The following is a 23,001-nucleotide window of genomic DNA, read 5'->3' on the forward strand; positions in this document are numbered from 1 at the left end:
TCGCGTGTGTGACGTTGCTGCGTTGCGTTGATTGGAACTTGATTGAATGGTTTTCAGCTGGTTAGTCTGCTCGCTCCCGATTTAAAGTGAAACAGTCCACTTTTTTGTCAGTTTTTTTCCCCGTGTATTTTTTCTTAAAATCCCAAAGTGAAGTTTAAAACACAGTTTGACTCCACACACACACACACACACACACACACACACACACACACACACACACACACACACACACACACACACACACACACACACACACACACACACACACACACACACACACACACACACACACACACACACACACACACACTCCTCAGTGCTCTTCAGCAAGCCTGAGGGCTTTCACTGAAGTTTGACTATGAAGCTGGACATAAGCTCAGGACATAAGTGTTCATTTGGAGAAGACAGGAGATAGACACAGACAGGACAGGAGATAGACACAGACAGGACAGGAGATAGACACAGACAGGAGATAGACACAGACAGGCGATAGACACAGACAGGACAGGAGATAGACACAGACAGGACAGGAGATAGACACAGACAGGAGATAGGCACAGACAGGCGATAGACACAGACAGGAGGTACATATGTGTCCATAGAGCAGCGCTGGAGTGGAGCGCTGGTGGCGCAGTGGTAATGTCCACGTTCCAAGATCACCTGTTCAAACCTCGACGCAGGAGAGAAGGTGGAGAGGACCTGGAGGAGAGCAGGGAGAAGGTGGAGAGGACCTGGCGGACTCAGACACCCTGAAGCAGGTGTGACGTCAGGATGGATTGCAAGGAGAAAGACACCGGGGGATCTTACTTGGCCCCCCGGAACAATCCAGTGGAAAAGCAGGGGGGTTATAAACTTTTTTCAGTGGTCTGACTTAACTGCATGGCAGGCCTATTTATTATTTTATGTGTCTAGGCATGCACAATAACAAAAATATTTCTGTGTGTGTGTGCACACTTATGTATATATGCACTGGTATACTTGCCCAAGGGATCTGTTTGGACAGGTCAGATGCTTGACACTCTCACTTCACCACAGTGGGATTTGAACCTCTTACCTGCAAACTGCAAACTGACCAATGCACCACCAGGATCCTGTCCTTCCATTCATCTCCCGTATATTTGCAGGTAACATAATGGAGCACCGAAGCCTAATATGTCAATCACGCCATGTACATACATTTGATTGATAATAGATGAATGAGGAATTAGGGGACCATTACCGTCCCTTACATAAATGGCCACTAGGGGCGCTGTAGAACTAGAGGTTTTCATTCTTGCGATTCTTGCATGAAATGTGCAATATAAATAAACTAGCCTTGCCTTTGCCCGGCTGACCTGAGGGGGTAGGGGTGGGCAGGGAGGGTGTGTGTGTGTGTGTGTGTATGTGTGTGTGTGCAGGGAATTCCATGCGCTCCACGTTCAGTCCCTGCTGCCGAGATAACAGCCGACCCTGGAACAGTTCTAAGGACAGAACAGAGTGGGTTCTGTCCCAGAGTCCCACGGCATTTCAGCACACAGGTCAGATACGAGGGGGACTGAAGCATCTCTGCTGCACACGCATTAAGTGGACTCAGACAATGCAATATATGCACACAAACACAACTACTGATGCTCTGAGATTGATGTCTGCGAGGCATATGCTTGGTGTGAGCTTTGGTTGGCTGCTTAGAGAATGACTGTCTGCTTTCTCTGCAGATTGAACTGCCTTGTGTTCCATCTGCACCCACCCAGAGAAAGAGCTAGAGCTCCCCCTTCAGGACACTGCAAGAATCTGTCCTTTTCCCTGTCAAAACATCAGTTCTATTTATCTTTGGGTAGAGAGTAACCATGACAACTGTCAAACCCCGTATGAATCCATTTAATGTTAAATTATTTGTTAAGACAAGAGGCTGTAATTATTAATGGACTGACGGTGAATTAAGCATTTAGATGGTGTGTGATGCTTGTCTGTAAGACAATTCAGAGAACTATTTAATCTGTTCAGCAGAATTTGTTTTGGTGCCAAGTTCAGAAATTCAGCTCTTTCCCTTTCTGCTTTCCGCACACAAAATGTGGATGAAATTTCATCTCGGAAAATGAATGCGGATGTGGAAATTACCCTAAAACAGCGGGTTTGAATCTGTAGAGATTTTTATTCATCACCTTTCAGTCATGTTGTTCTTTCCATCTCTTCTCATTAAAAAAACAACAAACCTCCTCGTGTTTCTGTAGGAGCAGCACCAAAGGAACACAGGGATCCGACCAATCAAACGCAAGCTCATGCATATCAGAGAGCAGGAAGAAGTGATGTCACAACAGCAGCCTCAGTAGTACTCAAACGGCACAGACGTTCAAGTTATGGCTCAGGTAACAAAAGCTGTATTTTAAAATGGAGAAGAACAGAATGCACTTCCTCTCTCTCAGGTGTCTCTCTCTCAGTGAGCTCAAACACCTGAGACAGCTGCATGGCTTCTCCACATACACTTCCTCTCTCTCAGGTGTGTCTCTCAGTGAGCTCAAACACCTGAGACAGCTGCATGGCTTCTCCACACTCTCTGCTCAGGTGTCTCTCTCAGTGAGCTCAAACTCCTGAGACAGCTGCATGGCTTCCTCCTGCCCTCTCAACTCCTGCATTGCTCCACAGCAAAGAAAAAATAATCATTCAGGAGAAAATAATCATTTGCAAACAAAAATCAATAAAACATGTTTAAAATGCATAAAATATGGGAAATTATGTAGTCAATTGTTAATATAATTTTTGGTAAATTCTACATGTTAATACTTATAGTTTATAAATGTTAAATTATCATTGTGTTAGGTCTATGATATAATATTTTGACAAAACTCTTATCCAACCAGGCAGCCACTTGCACAGAAAGCCAGTGATATGTGCAATATGCTTTCTTGTTGGACCATTCTAGTCCATCTCTTCTGTGTTGCCATGGTTGCGTTAGATCATTTCTGAAGGTTCTAGAATCCTGTCTGTGTTCTATAGGACAGCACAATGTAAACACCAGCGGTCACCTGTGGTGCAACCTCAGGTCTCATTGGCACAAAACAGAAAAGTGTCAACGGTGCGTATGGGTGTGTGTGTGTGTGTGTGTGTGTAACTCCAAAGCTTAAGGGTTTTCTAAGCATGCTAAAAACCAAACCGTGTCGTAGCTTAAAGTGTTTCCCATCTCAGTCGTATACACAACAGGAACACAAACACAAGTACAGAGCATCAATTACCTCCCAAATAAGTGAATTATTTCAACATTACGTATGGCTTTGAACTATTAGTCCCTGTCTAGGTGACCTAGGTGACCATGGAGAAATATGTTTATCTACAGGCAAGACCACTGGTTGTGTGTGTGTGTGTGTGTGTGGTTGTGTGTGTGTGTGTGTGTGTGTGTGTGTGTGTGTATTACAATCTTGGCAGCCTGACAGCGTTTATAAATGTGCATCTAGATTTGACCTGACTGCTCTATTCGAGGAAATGTTGACTTTAAATGGTTACTGACAGACACCACCTGTTGTTAAATCCACTTGACCTTTGCCCTCTGAGGAGTCAGGTGTCCCCCATGGCCATGTGGACTAGAGTGCAGTGTAGCACAGAGGTCCACATTAGAGACAGCGTTAAGTGTTGGGGTGTTTCTCTCCAAAGACCACATTAAAGGCAGAGGACACTAAAAAGCACCACATTCATTATCTGATTTCTATGTGAACCACGCTCTAAGCTGATATGGGTGTGTGCCATCAGGGCCCCCTAGTGGCCATACACGTACACATCGTAACAGTTTGTATGTATGGGTTAGAACATAGACATATATACATATATACTATATATGTCTATGGGTTAGAACCCCTGTGAGCTTTCAGTGCGTCTAAGATGCTTGTAAAAACCTGAGGCTGTAATGGAGAGTACTGGGATCTCTTCCGTGTCATCTGGAGTACAGTGAAGGACAGCCTTGCGTGCTTTGGCTGCAGCTTTGCATTCGTTATGTTATTACTACAGTGTGTGTGTGTGTATGTGTGTCGGTGTGTGTGTGTCTGTGTGTGTGTGTGTGTGTGTGTGTGTGTGTGTGTGTCGGTGTGTGTGTCTGTGTCTGTGTCTGTGTGTGTGTGTGTATGTGTATGTGTGTCTGTGTGTGTGTGTGTGTGTGTGTGTGTCGGTGTGTGTGTGTCTGTGTGTGTGTATGTGGATGTGTGTCGGTGTGTGTGTGTCTGTGTGTGTGTGTATGTGTGTCGGTGTGTGTGTGTCGGTGTGTCGGTGTGTGTGTGTGTGTGTGTGTGTGTGTGTGTGTGTGTCTGTGTGTGTGTGTGTGTATTTGTGTGTGTGTGTGTTATGTTATTACCACAGGCGTTACATGACTTCAAAAACACGATACTACACATTCTCAGTCATATACCAGCTTGTGACATTTGTGAGACATGCTGGAATAACACCATGTCTCTTCACTCTAACCAGGAAATAGCTTATGCCTTGGTTGTGCGTATGCTTCCGTGTGTGTGTGTGTGTGTGTGTGTGTATGGAGTGAGGTTAAGAGCGTGAGCCTCAAACACCTCTGTATCATTACACACCTGAAGAGGTAAACAGTTGACAGAGCGCCCTCTGGCTGAGGTCGGCAGGACTGCACCTTCCAATTTGAGCTTAAAATAAAATGTGTCTTCACATAGTCCAAGTCCAATGCACCTTATGAATAAATACCCCATTGCCAAGGGGGTCACAGGAAGTGAATAGGGTTTGTCCAATCAGATAACGCATAGACAGGAAGTGAGCAGGATTCGGGGGTCCGGGGAGATGGGGCTGGCTTCGACCCCCCTCCCTCAGTGACGCTTGCTCTCTAGGATGGCCTTCCAGTCGTCGGCCCAGGAGAGGAGGCGTCGGTGGGCGGGGGAGGGGGGCAGGTGCTTGTTGTGGCAGGCGGTGAACAGCACATGGTCCCAGGTGGGGTTAGGCTCCACCCCTACAGTAGACAGGAAAAAGGAAGTGACATCAGCAATATTCTCACACACACACACGCACACCGCACACCGCACACACACAACACACTTGAAATACACTACAGCATGTGATCATCTCGCCTGGCAAACAAGTCAGAAATAGAGGATACTGCCTCTGATAAACAAATACTCATGGTGACAAAAATGGCCCAAATATCCAAGTAGCCAGAGAAATCCAAACATGCAAACTAACGTTACTCCATTCAAAAAGCGTTACTCCATACAAAAAGCGTTACTCCATTCAAAAAGGTAAAGAAAACTGCTGTTTCAGCTGCCCTCATTGTATGCGTGTTTACACCTGTGCTCTGTAAATAGCTATTATCTGAACTACCATAGCCCAGCACACGCAGGTCTCGTGTGTGTGAGCGGGACATAGTGCTTTGTGCAGAAGACAGAGGCTGGGAAAGGCTGGGAAACTGAGTTTGTTTGAATGTCATTATATGCTAGTGAAGGTGGTGAGCACACTAGCCTAATGTGCTCTCACCAGTCCTGTTCACCCTGTACACATCTGACTTCACCTACAACACGGAGTCATGCCACATCCAGAAGTTCTCTGACGACTCTGCTATTGTGGGATGTATCAGGGATGGACAGGAGGGTGAGTACAGGAGCCTGGTGGATAACTTTGTGCAGTGGTGTAGGAATAACCACCTGCAGCTGAACACCACTAAGACCAAGGAGATGGTGGTGGACTTTAGGAGGTCCCAGCCTCCTCTGCTACCAGTTTCCATCGAGGGGGTCAGTGTGGACGTGATCAACACCTACAAATACTTAGGTGTTCATATGGACAATTAACTGGACTGGTCAGCCAACGTTGATGCAATCTACAAAAAGGGTCAGAGCCGACTCTACTTCCTGAGGAGGCTGAGGTCCTTCAATGTCTGCAACAAACTCCTCCTTTTTTATGCTGTGGTGTGCTGGGGAGGCAGCATAAAGAAGAGGGATGCAGGGCGACTGGACAGGCTGGTGAGGAAGGCGGGAGCTGTTGTTGGCACTGAACTGGACTGCCTCACTACAGTAGGTTGCTGACCATCTTGGACAATGACCACCACCCACTACACAGTACTCTCAACAGACAGAGGAGCACATTCAGTGGCAGACTCCTGTCACTGTCATGCTCATCGGACAGGCTGAGGAAGTCCTTTGTCCCCAGGGCCATTCAGCTTTTTAATGCCACGCAGAAGGGGAGGGGGAGGGAGATGGACTTCTCTGCATGAGTCTACCTCAGTTTGCCCTCCCCTGCTCATCTCATCTCAGCCCCATGCACAGACTTTACCACTTACATATTCTGCACTATCACTTTGCTCTTTGCACTTTCCAAACACACACACACACACACAAGCACAAGATCACTATATTGCACTACCTATCCTCACAAGCACCAGAACATTATATTTTTTTGCACTATCCACACCAGCAGCACAAGATCACTTTCTTCCTGGACACCGACACTGTAAAAATCATTGCACTCTGTACAATAGGGTCAGACCCTTTTCTGTATCTGGAAACACTCTGTGTGAATATGTTCTCCCTATGTGTATGTATATGTGATTTATGTATGTATGTCGGTGAGGTGTATAAGTGTATATGTGTATAAGCTACTGGATGACCTAAATTTCCCTCGGGATTAATAAAGTATCCATCTATCTATCTATCTATCTATCTAATGCAGTGTGGGTTTAAACCCACCACACACAACAGGAAGCCGGCCCTCCCAGACCTGCCAGTGGCATCGGGAGCAGTGGATCTGTTTAAGTGCATGACTGGATCACATAGAAGTTCAAAGATCCGAAGGGTGGCGGGAACGTGTCAGGACAAACACACACACACACACACACACACACACACACACACACACACACACACACACACACACACACACACACACACACACACACACACACATATATATATATATATATATAAAGTGTGAGAGTAGACCTCTTCTGCTCACCCAGTATGTCTGGCTTGTCGTCGATAAGGACGTCCCCAGTCACCACAGTTTTGTCTCGTGTCAGGATAATCTGTTCCAGGAAGTCCGGTCCCAGATGCTTTTCCACCCATGCATACTGTCAACATAGACACACGCAGAGATCTCACCACATGCATACTATCCACATAGACACACACAGATCTCACCACATGGAGTTTACACACACTGAGCTACAGTGGACACACGGTACTGTGTGTGTGTGTGTGTGTACACTGTATTTCATTCCGGTCTCTAAATCTAAATTATAAAATATATTAAATATATATAATATATAGAGATAGATAGATAACTTTATTGATCCCAAAATGGGAAATTGCAGTTGCAGCAGCAATTCACATAAATCACAAAACAAACACAACTTACACAAACTACTCTCCTACTAGCCTAGATGAAATAAATAGCATACAAATAGAATAGAAGCCCTAGCTCTAACTGCTAGCATAAATATGATACAGTAACTGCACAAATTCAGCGTTACGTACAGAATTCCCTTTATCCTGCACACATATACACCAATTCCCTTCTGAAGCAAATCTGCTTCCAAACCTCAGCATGGCCGGTGGTTAAGAGCAGCTCACCTTTTCATAAGGACAGTGATTGTAGTACTTGATTGGGCTCACCTTTTCATAAGGACAGTGATTGTAGTACTTGATTGGGCTCACCTTTTCATAAGGACAGTGATTGTAGTACTTGATTGGGCTGGTGCAGATAAAGACATCTGTGCTGAAGAACAGGAGGTGAAACAGACAGAGGGAGAGTAACATGTCAGTCTCAGGCAGGGGTAGGAAAATAGACCTGATGTACTCATACACATCTAATATACCAAACGATACAAATGAACAGCATGTACCCTAAGCTGTATTACAGGGACTACACACAACCTCAGTGTTCGCTTTGTGGACACGGCCTCCCAGATTTCATAGACTTCAACGCAAAAATGTGCGCTTGTGTCTCAAAATGCAAACAACACCAAGACCATGTTTTTCCAGGCCCTGGGAGCACCTACACTGTTAGAAATGTACGCCTAACCTGGGCTGGCACCGTGCCTTGGATAAAGATGAACATTTTACATTTTAGTCAATTTACGCTGTCGTAAATGTTGTCATTTTCATCAATTCAAGCAAACGACAGCATTGTGGCCAGCCTGATCATCCTCTGCTGACTACTGTATGGAGTAAGGGCAGCTGCCCAGCATATATCCTCTTTCTTCGTGAGGTCAAAGGTGACTTGGTCCCTAGTGACCAGCTGTCTGTGGTTCTGATCTGGGCCGGGTCAGCTGCCCCTGGGGTCTGCTGACCTCATCTTATGTCAGCAGTTTGCCGATTCCACTCACTTCTCCATCTTGGCCATCTCTTTCACTGCTTCCACGCCTCCGGGCAGAGGCTCCAGCTCTGTGAAGAAGTTCTTGGACTCCCAGATGCTGATGGCTTTCTCCTGTGTGTGAAATAATCTCTCCTTTATTATAGTTACACCCCGAGTGTATGCACATATGCACCCACGTCTTTGTCCACCCGTCTAACATTGTGCATTTGTCCTACCATATGTTAGGATATAACACGTGGGTTAACACCTTAATAACAATACAGACAACACGTTTGCTTCCCACCACTTCGTTATAACCTCTAAAGACATTAGTGCGAGACACCCTCTCTCCTTCTCATTCCCTTTGTCACTGGCTTGCGTAGACAAATGCAGTTGGCTGTACAGAGGCTAAAAGTGACGATTATGCATGTGCAATTTTTCAGAATGTGCTTCGGGCGTCACACCTGTCAATCAATTATGAAAGCTGTGTCGAGACAGTGTGGCCAAAGTAAAGCAGAAATCACCGAGATTACACAAATGTTTTATAAGGCGATATCTGAATGAAAGAGTGACTTACGCAGAGGTCACTTCTTATCTGGCCGTACTGAGTTGACACCCAAAATCCTCTCCGGTCTTCCAAGGTGATGAAGGGCTCGTTCGGATATCTCGCTCTGTACTTCTTCAGAAATCCACCTTCGAAATCTGCAATGACCCCATCCATGTCCACCAGGACCCGCAGTCTTTTGCCAGAGGACATGTTTGACAAACACCTCAACTGGCAGTAGATGGAGGAAGTATCCCGTCTTACCAAGCGTAATATCCTCGGCAATAATGGCATTATTGCAGGCAGGGTAATTAGTTCCGTGTTTCTCGTAAGCCTCTCAGAGGAACGTTAGAGATAAGGATGGTCGAAAGTCCTTCTCTGTTTCGAATAAAATCTACCGAACTGCAAAGTCGTTTTGTTTTTTAGTACTCTAATGGGTTTCATTTAGAACTTCAACGGAAAAAAAAACTTTCTCGTCACAGTCAGTTATAAACAACACCAACTAATGTTATTCTGTTTAAAGATTGCGGACTGCCAAGGTTAGCCAACTAGTGACTCTGGTGTCTGCTAGCTACCTAGCTAGCTATCTCAATGACCAGTCGTAACACAGTGGTGTTGAAACAAAATTGAAGTGCATTGAACATGTCTTCAAGAAGGGATATTGAAGACATGCATGTGTTTTATACTGTCAGTAGGCTACCTAATTGGTTTCCAATGACCTATTTAAAACGAACTTATGCTTCACTGTGGTTCTGACTCTCCTCCTCGACCAGCGGATCCAGAGCTAGTGACTTGTTTACAACAGATCAAGCTAGCCTTCTGCACAGAGGGACATGGGTTGTGGTCACAACCCGAAAGCAAGCCTATGTAAGGTTGAACTTAGAGATAAGATACCACTGTGAAACATTATACTCAGTCAACTGACAAATGACAAATTGGTCAACCGCCTGTTCCCGCAGTGTGACTGTAACTACACCTCTTTACAGCAAAGAGTTCACCTACGCGCTAGCTCGAGATACTCAACATCAGCAGTTAAAGATGTATTACTTCAGCGCCAAAGGGCCGACAGTTCCGGTGTGGAGATCTGATTTATAACAATTTTTTCAAATCTAAAAAAGCTATTACCATATAATAAAAGCCCATAAGCGTGTCATCCTCACTGGAATTCCGCAGGTGGGATTATTTTGTCCATTTCAGTCTTACCATTTTTTCACATGAGTAGTAAACATCCTCGAAGTGGGATATCTTCACTTAATGAGGATCTTTGTTTTAATAAACCGGTAGTATCAGGTTTGTTGTTCCGGTGGTCACGACTTTCATGCGGAAATTTAAGGAGATATTAAGAAGAATAACCTCATCAGATTCAGACAGCTGTTTGCACAAAACAATACCTTTGCAGGCTGAAGGAAGAAATTATACATTCTGACTGCACGTGTAGAAAAATTTGTCAGGCGGAAACCCCTTTCTCGCGAGATTAGGAGGTTGGTGGCGGCTGTGGCTGTGGCCCCGTCTGAAAGTAGACGGAGTTGTTGCTGACATTTGAATGAAAACGTTGTGAACAGTCACTCCGTAGACTCATGAAATAATGGCTTCAGCACTGGAGCAGTTTGTGAACAATGTGCGGCAGCTCTCGGCGCAAGGTAAGTTTGGATAATTCTAGCTTCCCATATAAGCATTCAGGCAGTAGATGCTTTGGCCGCTAGCATGCATTGCAGACCAGCTAGCTAGCTAGCTAACTAGATAGCTTTGTCGCTGCACGGCGGCTAAGTTAGCTAGCTGGCTAACCTGCTTTTTGCTTCATCATGTAAACAGTTATGGAATGGCAGTTTAGGGTCTGCTAGCTCAAAGCAATCGATGAATATTCAGTCTTTATGGAGATGTTCTGTTGCGACTCAACGCAGTTTTAGGTAGCTAGTGATTTTCAGTCCGGGATTTCGTTCTGAATAACATTACTGGTGCAGCTAGCAAGCTAACTCGCTAAATGTCATCAACACAGTAAATTTCATGGATGTGTCAGCTAATGGTTCCAGCCCTTATTACTAAGGATTGGGTACTAGTCATGAAAGTTCACAGTAATTGGCTTAGTAAACTTTCTGTAACAGTGTAACATTTCGTTGACGAACGAGTGGCGCAGGCCTTGACAGCTCGCCTAAGCGGTTGTTTTTGATGGGTTGGAGCGGAGTGCAGTGACAGCAAGCTTTTCACCTGATGCATCAAGCTATGTTTGAACTTCAGAGCAAGTCTAGTAAAGAGTCTGTCTGACGTTTTTAAGAATAAACAAACGCAATATGCTTAGAACTGGAATCGGATTACACCAAGTCTATTAAGACATCTTTCAGTGTGCTGCTCTCTTAACGTTTTTTCAGGATCGTGTTGCTGCTTAGTTGTGTTCATCACTGTTAAACTCCCTCTGAACTTTTCTGCTGTTCTCTCTCCCTCCCCCTAGGTCAGATGACACAGCTATGTGAACTGATCAATAAGAGCGGGGAGCTTCTGGCGAAGAACCTGTCCCACCTGGACACTGTCCTGGGGGCTCTGGATGTCCAGGAGCACTCGCTGGGAGTGCTGGCTGTGCTGTGAGTGGTGGGCCTCAGGGCGTTGGGTGGACTCACATGGGCCATTTAATGCATTTGTACATCTGGTGTCACATGCGCCACTCTGATTATGTTCACATGGAATCCTTAAAGCGCTAATTAATATCACGTTTTGCCGTTGTCACGAAACATCTTGAGGAGAATACAGAGTAAGCTTCAAACAGAGAAGTTCCTCACTCTCGGCCTCATCATACAAGAGGCATAGGAACTTATCAATATTATGGATTTGACCTCAAATGGACAAATACATTGAACTGCACACACTCCTTTATACCTCTTGAGCTTTACCAATGGGCCGAGAGGGACTTGTTGTTTGATTCATTCGAGGCGTTTGATTAATTTGTGTCCAGCGTGTATGGTGAGCTCAATGGATTGGCATGCTCATTGTGGTGTGTTTTTCATCTGCTAAGGTTTGTGAAGTTCTCCATGCCAAACATCCCCGACTTTGAGACGCTGTTCTCCCAGGTCCAGCTGTTCATCAGCACGTGCAATGGAGAGCATATCAGATATGCAACAGACACGTGTGAGTATAGCTCTTCCCCCGCTTCTCCTCCGTGCACCCAAGCCTTTCTCAGCCTAGCCAGCCCCTGAGTGGAGACCAAAAGACTCCACCACGTAAAGGAAATGACACGTTTGTAACCCGTTCTTCATGTCTCGCTCTCCTCACAGTTGCTGGCCTCTGCCATCAGTTGACCAATGCCCTTGTGGAGCGGAAACAGGCAAGTCTGCTAGTAACTTCAATCGGATTTCAAAAAGTGTCATTTGGATGAATTGTAGATAGACTGGGTTTTTCTTACATTTTTTAGTAGACGCTGTTGTCCAAAGCAGATGCATTGGTGTGCTCTTTTAGAAGCATAAAAGAGAGAGAGAGTTACGCAGGTGTGGCAGATGCTGTGGTCCCTCTGCCACCATGTTCCTGCTCCCCTCTCTTATCATTCCCCTTCCCTCTCCTCTCCTCTCCTCTCATGTCATTCCCCTTCCTTCTCCTCTCCTCTCCTCATCTCATTCCCTTCCCTTCCCTTCCCTCTCCTCTCCTCATCTCATTCTCTTCTCTCTCCTCTCCTCTCCTCTCATTCCTCCTCTCCTTTCCTCTCCTCATTCCCCTCTCATTTCCCTCTCCTCTCCTCTCATTCCCCTCTCCTCTCCTCTCCTCATTCCCCTTTCTGTTCCCTTCTCTCTCCTCTCCTCTCATCCTTGTTCGTGTGTGTGTGTGTCCCCTTAGCCTCTCCGTGGCATCAGTATCCTGAAGCAGGCCATAGACAAAATGCAGATGAACGCAAACCAGCTTACCTCAGTGCATGCAGACCTGTGCCAGGTGAGTGCCCGTCTACCAGGTGCATTACAGACCCCATGCACCAGGTTAAACTCAGGTTATTTCCTCATGTATGCTAACTTCATAACGTGTATCCAGATTCACAATCAGGTTAAACTCAGGTCATTTCCTCATGTATGCTAACTTTATAACGTGTATCCAGATTCACAATCAGGTTAAACTCAGGTCATTTCCTCATGTATGCTAACTTTATAACGTGTATCAAGATTCACATTCAGGTTAAACTCAGGTTATTTCCTCATGTATGCTAACTTCATAACGTGTATCCAGATTCACATTCAGGTTAAACTCAGGTAATTTCCTCATGTATGCTAACTTCATAGCGTGTATCCAGATTCACATTCAGGTTAAACTCAGGTAATTTCCTCATGTATGCTAACTTCATAGCGTGTATCCAGATTCACATTCAGGTTAAACTCAGGTCATTTCCTCATGTATGCTAACTTCATAGCGTGTATCCAGATTCACATTAAACTCCCCCTGTTGGGAAACACACAGGAGCATTTCCATCTACCCATTTGTTAAGCTCAGCTTGTTTTGTGAAACATGTAGTCAGCCAGACTTTACTATTCGAGTAGTGTTTTCACTTCCTGTCACTTTCACTCACTTCCTTGAGCAGAGTCCCATTTGGCCACATGTGACCACACGTCTCATGTTTACTCTTGTGCACTTCCTGTTGGGTCTCCACAGCTCTGCCTGCTAGCGAAGTGCTTCAAGCCGGCCGTCCCCTACCTAGACCTGGACATGATGGATATCTGCAAGGAGAACGGCGCCTACGATGCCAAACACTTCCTGTGTTACTACTACTACGGTGGAATGATCTACACCGGCCTAAAGAACTTCGAACGAGCACTCTATTTTTTTGAACAGGTAACTCACTATTTTTATGAACAGGTAACTCACTGTATTTTTTTGAACAGATAACTCACTGTATTTTTATGAACAGGTAACTCACTGTATTTTTATGATCAGGTAACTCACTGTATTTTTATGAACAGATAACTCACTGTATTTTTATGAACAGGTAACTCACTGTATTTTTATGATCAGGTAACTCACTGTATTTTTATGATCAGATAACTCACTGTATTTTTATGATCAGATAACTCACTGTATTTTTATGATCAGGTAACTCACTATTTTTATGAACAGATAACTCACTGTATTTTTTTGAACAGGTAACTCACTGTATTTTTATGAACAGATAACTCACTGTATTTTTATGAACAGATAACTCACTGTATTTTTTTGAACAGGTAACTCACTGTATTTTTATGAACAGGTAACTCACTGTATTTTTATGATCAGGTAACTCACTGTATTTTTATGATCAGGTAACTCACTGTATTTTTATGATCAGGTAACTCACTGTATTTTTATGATCAGGTAACTCACTGTATTTTTATGAACAGGTAACTGGGATGTGTGGGTTGGTGTGTTGGTATTTGCCACTGAGGTCTTAATGGTGAAAGGTTTCTCAGTATTGGTTGTGAAGATGTTGAATGTAGCATTAAGCTGCAAACTCCTGAGCATGCCATTCAGTGCTGTAGTCTGTCTATCATTGGCCTGTAACTAACTAACTGACCTTGAACACAATGCATCAGTGTCATAGGCTTCCTCTTCTTGGTTTATGTGGAACAGAGTTGCTGGAAATTAGGATGTACCTCCTTCTCTTGGATAATTCTGTGGCATGTAGTCGTACGTGTTGTTCACCGTGCTCCTCGTGATCTCCGTGATCTCTGTGATCTCCTCCCAGGCAATAACCACTCCTGCGATGGCGGTCAGTCACATCATGCTGGAGGCGTATAAGAAGTACATCCTGGTGTCACTCATCCTCCACGGGAAGGTGCAGCAGCTGCCCAAGTACACGTCCCAGATTGTGGGCAGGTTCATCAAGGTGAGGGACTCCGATGACCCCTGCGCTGCGCTGGGCTGGGGGTTCAGAAGCACTTCCTGCATCACAAACCCTCTTTACCATGTCAGCCGAAAAACACTAACTTCATGAGTTTATAAGTGGTGGACATGAGATATTGAAAGTATCTTGGTTCAGCATTGTTGCGTAAAGTAAGTGGTAACATTGTCGCTTCAGACGACAATACAGACCGATGGATTGGCCGAAACATAATTGCTCAACCACAAATGGCATTAAATACATCCCTCTAATACTTGAGCCATTATTGAATGCATTATTTATAACATTATTTATTGTTCCAGATTAACTGGCTTAAAGCGATGTAAAACATGCCATGCCTGTACCATATAATGCCTTTGTGTTAGGAGGCTGACACGTGCTCTGTGTGACCCGAGTAACAGCTTTCACTTTCACTTTCACTTCGCCTCGGTTTCACCTACTGTTCAACTATGTCAAACTTCTGGCACTTGTAGCACAGAATGGCTTGTGTGGTGGATGTCTGAAGGTTATTATGTGTTTCGTGTGCCCTGTGCTGTGTGCAGCATCATGCAGAAATGCACACAACCAGCTTAGCAGTCAGGTTAGCTGTCAGGTTAGCTGTTAGGTTAGCTGTAAAGCATCTGGTACCATAGAATGCCAGTGTGTGAGTGGCTGAAGGATAATATGTGTCCAACCTGTCATGTTCTGTGTGTGTGTGTGTGACGTTTGTGTGTGTCCAACCTGTGTCTTGTGTGAGCAGCCCCTGAGTAATGCTCATGATGGCCTGTAGGTTAACTGATACTTTGTGTGACATATGCTGTGTGTGTGTGTGTGTGTGTGTGTGTGTGTGTGTGTGTGTGTGTGTGTGTGTGTGTGTGTGTGTGTGTGTGTGTGTGTGTGTGTGTGTGTGTGTGTGTATAGCCACTGAGTAACGCCTATCACGAGCTGGCTCAGGTGTACACCACCAACAACCCAGCGGAGCTGCGCAGCCTCCTCAACAAGCACAGCGAGGTGTTCGCCCGCGACAACAACACCGGCCTGGTCAAGCAGTGCCTCTCCTCCCTCTACAAGAAGAACATCCAGCGACTCACCAAGGTGAGCAACCGCAAACACAGTCATAAAAGAGCAGCCGCACAGGCAGGCAGCAAACACAGTCATTAAAGAGCAGCCGCTCAGGCAGCAAACACAGCCATTAAAGAGCAGCAAACACAGCCATTAAAGAGCAGCAAACACCGCCATTAAAGAGCAGCCGCTCAGGCAGCAAACACAGCCATTAAAGAGCAGCAAACACAGCCATTAAAGAGCAGCAAACACAGCCATTAAAGAGCAGAGCAGTCGCTCAGGCAGCAAACACAGCCATTAAAGAGCAGCCGCTCAGGCAGCAAACACAGCCATTAAAGAGCAGCAAACACAGTCATTAAAGAGCAGAAAACACAGCCATTAAAGAGCAGAGCAGTCGCTCAGGCAGCAAACACAGCCATTAGAGCAGCCGCTCAGGCAGCAAACACAGCCATTAAAGAGCAGCCGCTCAGGCAGCAAACACAGCCATTAAAGAGCAGCAAACACAGTCATTAAAGAGCAGCAAACACAGGCATTAAAGAGCAGCCGCTCAGGCAGCAAACACAGTCATTAAAGAGCAGCAAACACAGTCATTAAAGAGCAGCAAACATAGTCATTAAAGAGCAGCAAACACAGCCAATAAAGAGCAGCAAACACAGTCATTAAAGAGCAGCCGCTCAGGCAGGCAGCCATGCAGCGGTGGAAAAACACACACACAAGGGGACACACAGACCGTGGTTACATGGATTTGAATAACTGGCTTAGTCGGACTGAAATCGAATTATCCGTTTCATGTAAACACCTTAGTCGGATCGTAGTCGGACCGCACATAGTCGGACAAACACCCCTGGATAACTCGACCCTATCCAGTTGATAGTTCGACTATTGCGGCATGTAACGGTGAATTGGATAAGGAACTGGGCTTTGCGTCTTTGCGCATGCTTGAGATCCCGCCGCCCTCCTCCCTCCCTCCCTGCCAGGTCGTGATCCGGAAGACGAAAGTGACGATAAGTTGTCTCAACTGTTCATACTAATGACACGTTTATTTATGAATATCCTGCAGACTGTCTCACAAGCTTATTCTTGTTGATTATGAACAAACATAACAGAAGAGGTCCGAAGATATGAGCACCTTTACAACCCCTCCTTAAAAACGTATAAGGACGTTCAAATTACGATACTTATGTGGTGCCACTGTGTTGACAAAAACGTTGACTGCGACTGTTTGGACAGAACGCGCTAATTCACAGAACAAATACTTTCATATTAATTTCCCACCACTTGTTAGTCATGTCATCCATTCATATCGATGTGAATCAATCAATACTAATACAACTTTAACTGTGATGTGTTTTTGTTTCATTTCACAACGTATTTACTGTATAATCAACGATAGCAGGTGCCCGCTTGTAAACAGTCCACATTTTATTTGCTTAAAACACACAGCAGTACTGTCAAATCAGAAAGCAAATCAGCTGTCAATCGGCTGTTACCTGACCAAATACCTTTCAAACTCGGTGATAGTATTCACAACTAATTTTTCTTCATTCTATCAAATATGATGAAGTGTGGTAATCTATTAACAAGGTCAGGGATTGGTGGCTTAAGACAGGAACTATGAAAAGAAAATTAAATGAGAAAGCCTCTGACATAGACAAGGAGAAAGTGGTTCAGCCTCATTGGGCATTATCTTGCCGCGGAGTTGCATTCAAAACACTGTGTTTTTCTCCCGTTGAGACAGCAAGATGATAACTAGGCTATATTCTGTGTTGTGTGACGTTGGATAATGACAGCTCTTAATTATGAAAAGTTGACTACTAGGATGGCTGTATTAATGCCAGTGGGCTAGCCTACTGTTGGTAGTGAAATACTGCGGTCAGTATGCGCATCGTTGTGTTTTGTGATGTCTGTCTGAGTGTGTGATGGGACTATGAGGCTGTGAGCGAACTATAGTTTGTAACATAACCAAGTCACGCATGGAGCAGGGTTCCAGATGCTTTGCCTTGCGCATTGTCATATCTATAACTAGCCTACTGGTACGTACAAAAGGAGAGCCCACCCGCGAAAATCATGTGTGCGCTAACAATTGTCTGGCGCCAGGTCTTGGGTAGGAGGCATGTTGTTGAGGCATCCGGGGATATTTAGTTAAATGGTCCGCAATTTTTTTTTTATTGGCTAAGTGGTCCTTGGTCTGAAAAAGTTTGAGAAACACTGCTTTATAGACAATAACGATCATACACTCCCATTGCACTCAAACAACCACACTCAAACGAGGAGATATTGTATCGTTACAGCAACATAACTTTGCTCCGGTCGCTAAATCTGATATATCCGTGTGCATCATCGCTCTCGCCCTCTCTCTCTGCCACACCCACCCTGTAACCTACGTGTTTATACATTATAGAAGCAAGACCATTATATTGTAACAAATCACAGAAGCGTGGTATATTTGTTATGGCTTTTTATTAAACACTAAAACACAACACACTGTCAAAATGGCACGGGCTTTATGCCCTGGTGCAAGTTACCACGAACAGACTGTGCTACCGTCACCCACCTGTATAACCTCTGTCCCAACACAGAACAACGACATGTACTTAGAACGGTAAGGAACATATAGGGAACATCGTTGAGCGCTAGTGCATCACAGAGTATAACAGTATGCGCCCGCCGCACGGCATTATGGGGCGACTATGCCGGCACGTTACAATATTAACATTAGATGGGGGACCGGGATGAAAATGTGACCTGGAATCATAGTGCGAAAATAGACCTGTCAGAGAAGGAACACCTGGCGATTCTCTCGCCTTTTATCTTTCACCTTTGAATAATGTAACTTATAAACACGTCGGCCGGCAGAAACAAACAAACAACGCGATAGACAACCCAAGAGGCAACACTCATTTCTGGACCGATGAACAGACGCGATTCATGCTCAATCAACTGTTGTGTTGCTGTTGGTAGCATAGACATATGTCTATGATTGGTAGTGGTGAAGAGGTCAAGCGGAAAAGGCTGTATCACCACTAGTTGTAATGAAAACAGCGCCACCTATCGTATCGGATATGACATGCTGGATATGACATATCGGATATGACAAACACACACACAAGGGGACACACAGAGACATAAAACATACAAACACACAGACATTATGAAGCACTGTTGGTCACACAAATACACCGTCATCAGGAAAGAGACACAAATGCGCTGCTGTAACTAAACAGCCAAACCCACATCGCTACACAACCATGACAAACCAGTCATGCAGCTCCAACTAGTCCCAACCACACAGATAAACACCCATTTAGATAGAACTGAACACTACTTGATTGTGTTGAGGCTGTGTGATTTTATTTTGCTTTTTATCACACTTGCTTTTGTGTGTGTGTGTGTGGTTTGTAGACTTTTCTGACGCTGTCCTTACAAGACATGGCAAGTCGGGTGCAGTTGTCCGGACCTCAGGAAGCAGAGAAGTACGTCCTACACATGGTAAGTCTGTCCATCCCATCAGGTCTTTATCATAACGGCCCAGTGTGTGTGTGTGTGTGTGTGTGTGTGTGTGTGTGTGTGTGTGTCTCATCAGGTCTTTATCATAGCGGCCCTGTGTGTGTGTGTCTCATCAGGTCTTTATCATAGCGGCCCAGTGTGTCTCATCAGGTCTTTATCATAGCTGCCCAGTGTGTGTGTGTGTGTCTCATCAGGTCTTTATCATAGCGGCCCAGTGTGTGTTTGTGTCTCATCAGGTCTTTATCATAGCGGCCCAGTGTGTGTGTGTGTGTCTCATCTGGTCTTTATCATAGAGGCCCAGTGTGTGTGTGTGTGTGTGTGTCTCATCAGGTCTTTATCATAGCTGCCCAGTGTGTGTCTTCTCCCCTGGCACAGCTGTGCTAATGCAATACTCTGTCATTTTAGTTAATTCATCTATCGCCTCGGTTCCCAAACTGGGGTACGTGTACCCCCAGGGGTACGCAAAGTGGTTCAGGGGGTACGCAGGGAGAACATTTCCGCGATAACGGAAAACTGACTGAATTCGCGGAATGTACCCTTTGAAACAGAATTGCAACTTTCAGACGGAAACATTATTTTGTGCATCAAAATCGGCCAAATTTCCCAGTATTTTGTCCTGCAAGGCTGTATTTCTTTCTAATAAACACAACAACGATCGTAATGATGAACAAGCATTCATTAAAAAACAAAACCACTGACAAAATAGTACGTAGCTGGAGATTAAATGTCTGAAGGGGTACAGGACTGTAAAAAGTTTGGGAACCACTGATCTATCAGATGCTTTTATCCACATCAACTTGCCGTACACAAGTACAGCACATCCTCATACATCACGTCATCGCATGTGTTCCTTAGGTCCATAGTTATTGAGCCGAGGGTCCTGGTGTGCGATGAGGTCTTGGCCTCTGTTATGGGAGCGGGCCAGGGGAGTGTGCATCACGCAGTGCCCTCGTCCCATTGGCCAGGGGAGTGTGCATCACGCAGTGCCCTCGTCCCATTGGCCAGGGGAGTGTGCATCACACAGTGCCCTCGTCCCATTGGCCAGGGGAGTGTGCATCACGCAGTGCCCTCGTCCCATTGGCCAGGGGAGTGTGCATCACGCAGTGCCCTCGTCCCATTGGCCAGGGGAGTGTGCATCACGCAGTGCCCTCGTCCCATTGGCCAGGGGAGTGTGCATCACGCAGTGCCCTCGTCCCATTGGCCAGGGGAGTGTGCATGACGCAGTGCTCTCGTCCCATTTGCCAGGGGAGTGTGCATCACGCAGTGCCCTCGTCCCATTGGCCAGGGGAGTGTGCATCACGCAGTGCCCTCGTCCCATTGGCCAGGGGAGTGTGCATCACGCAGTGCCCTCGTCCCATTGGCCAGGGGAGTGTGCATCACGCAGTGCCCTCGTCCCATTGGCCAGGGGAGTGTGCATCATGCAGTGCCCTCGTCCCATTCACTGAGCCCTCATAAGGGGTATGGAAGAGACTTTAACTGTCCTGCCAAGAGGCCTCATGGAAAGTGTAAACCTCATGGTGTGTTTGCAGATTGAAGATGGTGAAATCTACGCTAGCATTAACCAGAAAGACGGCATGGTCTGTTTCCACGACAACCCTGAAAAATACAACAACCCTGCAATGCTCCACAAAATCGATCAGGAGGTAGGTGGCGGCCATCTTCAGATCATTAGACCGTTTGTATTGCCCCTCGCTGGGACTGAGTCTAAAGTGTGTGTGTGTGTGTGTGTGTGTGTGTGTGTGTGTGTGTGTGTGTGTGTGTGTCCTTCCTAGATGCTGAAATGCATTGAGTTGGATGAGAGGCTGAAGTCTATGGATCAGGAGATCACAGTCAACCCTCAGTTTGTGCAGAAGGTGGGTGCTGGTGATGTGATGTGATGGTGCACTATGGATGAGGTTTAGCCTGGTGTCTTTTCTGCTCAACGCCCCAGATATGAGGACAACTGCACAGTCATCATCCGCTCCTCCACCCTCTGGTGCAGGGGTGCAGTGATGCAGTGCTTTTCAGTTTCAACTTCACTGTAACTTCTTTGTTCTCTCTCTCTCTCTCTCTCTTTTTCTCTGTCTGTCTCTCTGTAGAGTATGGGTACGCAGGAAGACGATGTCGGCACCAAGACCTCCAGCTACTCCTGAGGGCCTGTGGCGCCCCCTGTCTGTGGCACACCTTTTTACGGCCGAAAAATGATTGATTCAGTATGGACAATATTCAAGGAAAACTACACGTGAATCATTTGTTTATTCCCATCCCCACCCCACTCCACTCCTATCCAGTCCACGTCTCCAAGCCCCAAACACACACATGCGCACACGTACACACACACACACCTACACGCACACGTACACACACTTCTCCATGCATCGAAAGAGTTTTTGTCAGTGTTTTTATTTATCAATGTGGAGCTGGAAGAGCCGTTCCTGCTTTAACCAAAATGAAACCCGACGCTCCCCAGCTGGCAGCTGATTCTGGGCCGAAACTGAGCCGGATCTGGCCCCGGACCCGTGACCCGGGCTCCCGACCTCGCTCCGGTCCTGTGCCACAGGCTCCTTGACCTCGCTCCGGTCCAGTGACCCGCTCCAGACTCAGCTGCCGCCTGGGGTGATGATGTGATCCGTTCCTCTTGGTTTTCTGACGGGGGTCGATCCACGCGCCCCTCTCCTTCTCTTTGTACACACTGGTTTGCTCTTCCTCTCTGTTTGCCTGGCACGGCTCTTCTGTAGGTCAACTTGTATGGAATGCACACAACAACAACAACAACGACAACAACAACAAGGAAAAAACCCATCTCTGTGTGTGTGTGTGTGTGTGTGTGTGCTCTAGTTTATTTGGTGTGGGTGTGGGTGAGAGGTGACGGTGCTGTCGCGGTGGAGGGAGGATTGTGTCGGGGGGGGTGTACTGGGTGGTGGGGGGGCGTCCAGGGTGGGGGGTGGGTCAGTTTCCTTCAGCTCTTGGTGTAAGGAAAGAAACATGTTATTTCAGGGGGAGCTCAACACGACACGAAAACTACCATTAAAATATGTACAGCCTTCATTGAGGTGGGTTTTTCATATTATTCAGTAAAGCCACAGTGATCAGCGTGATCAGATGCCTTGTGAAAGTCCTTTTCAATAACAATTACATCAAAATGTTCATTTGCATTCAGTGAAAATACTGCAATAATGGATTCAGCCAGGGCAGCGATGGGCACGTCCGAGGAAGGAATCTGGTCACCATAGAAACCAGACTAGACGACCACAGGCAGTCTGTCAGTGTTCCACAGCACTCACCAGCACTACGTCAGGTAGTGATGCACTTCCAGGTCATATACAGGTACTGATGCACTTCCAGGTCATATACATGTAGTGATGCACTTCCAGGTCATATACAGGTAGTGATGCACTTCCAGGTCATATACAGGACAAGTTGTTCAACAGTTCAACGCATTCACTCAAGATGGAGTCCTGATGGACAAGGTCAGCCTCTACAAACTTATAGGAATGCAGTATTAAGTTGAATCATTATTGACGCACTTAAAAATATATATATATATATTACAATTGCTCTACCCCATAAACAGTTTAGTTCCTCCAAGGACAGGATTATTTCTAATGTGCGTGTCTTCAGGACCTGGCTCTACAGACCTTAGAGACCCTTCATGGTGCTGCCTAAAGTTTGTTTGGCTACAGTTATTCAAGATCAAGCTTGTTTGGCTCTAAACCTGTAAGTGGTCAAAGTCTAGGTTACAGGAAGTCTCTAAGCATGCAAACCCTCGGTTGTCTGACTATTCTAATCTCATGCCGCAGGGCTTATTGCTGCACACTTCACACTTGTGTGC

General features: G+C 45.7%; 2 protein-coding genes across 2 annotated transcripts; one reads left to right on the forward strand and one right to left on the reverse strand.

Annotated features, from left to right (window-relative positions):
• Nucleotides 1-4,235: 4,235 nt before the first annotated feature.
• On the reverse strand, nucleotides 4,236-10,106 carry LOC105896464 (5'(3')-deoxyribonucleotidase, mitochondrial). The gene is made up of 5 exons (XM_012823225.3): nucleotides 8,837-10,106; nucleotides 8,291-8,391; nucleotides 7,620-7,680; nucleotides 6,919-7,033; nucleotides 4,236-4,927 (listed from the first exon to the last, which is right to left on the reverse strand). The coding sequence occupies exons 1-5, from the start codon at nucleotides 9,095-9,097 to the stop codon at nucleotides 4,788-4,790; spliced, it is 678 nt and encodes a 225-aa protein (XP_012678679.1). The 5' UTR covers nucleotides 9,098-10,106; the 3' UTR covers nucleotides 4,236-4,787.
• A 58-nt stretch (nucleotides 10,107-10,164) lies between these two features.
• Nucleotides 10,165-22,217, forward strand: cops3 (COP9 signalosome subunit 3). Its single transcript, XM_012823229.3, has 12 exons — nucleotides 10,165-10,443; nucleotides 11,250-11,379; nucleotides 11,808-11,920; nucleotides 12,067-12,116; nucleotides 12,620-12,712; nucleotides 13,421-13,600; nucleotides 14,487-14,627; nucleotides 15,543-15,716; nucleotides 19,086-19,172; nucleotides 20,720-20,833; nucleotides 20,963-21,043; nucleotides 21,269-22,217. Exons 1-12 carry the CDS (start codon nucleotides 10,389-10,391, stop codon nucleotides 21,320-21,322), a joined length of 1,272 nt encoding a protein of 423 aa, XP_012678683.1. The 5' UTR covers nucleotides 10,165-10,388; the 3' UTR covers nucleotides 21,323-22,217.
• Nucleotides 22,218-23,001: the final 784 nt, after the last annotated feature.

Source organism: Clupea harengus, chromosome 1 (genome assembly GCF_900700415.2).
Source record: "Clupea harengus chromosome 1, Ch_v2.0.2, whole genome shotgun sequence".
In the NCBI taxonomy this organism is placed as follows: domain Eukaryota; kingdom Metazoa; phylum Chordata; class Actinopteri; order Clupeiformes; family Clupeidae; genus Clupea; species Clupea harengus.

Coding starts and splice junctions, on each gene's coding strand:
- LOC105896464 (XM_012823225.3), bottom strand. CDS start 9,097: ATGCCATTATTGCCGAGGATATTACGCTTGGTAAGACGGGATACTTCC. Junction 7,681..8,290: donor GAGATGGCCAAGATGGAGAA/GTGAGTGGAATC, acceptor CCTGTTCTTCAG/CACAGATGTCTTTATCTGCA. Junction 4,928..6,918: donor CGACAAGCCAGACATACTGG/GTGAGCAGAAGA, acceptor TGTCTACTGTAG/GGGTGGAGCCTAACCCCACC.
- cops3 (XM_012823229.3), top strand. CDS start 10,389: ATGGCTTCAGCACTGGAGCAGTTTGTGAACAATGTGCGGCAGCTCTCG. Junction 12,713..13,420: donor TGCATGCAGACCTGTGCCAG/GTGAGTGCCCGT, acceptor GGGTCTCCACAG/CTCTGCCTGCTAGCGAAGTG. Junction 13,601..14,486: donor CACTCTATTTTTTTGAACAG/GTAACTCACTAT, acceptor ATCTCCTCCCAG/GCAATAACCACTCCTGCGAT.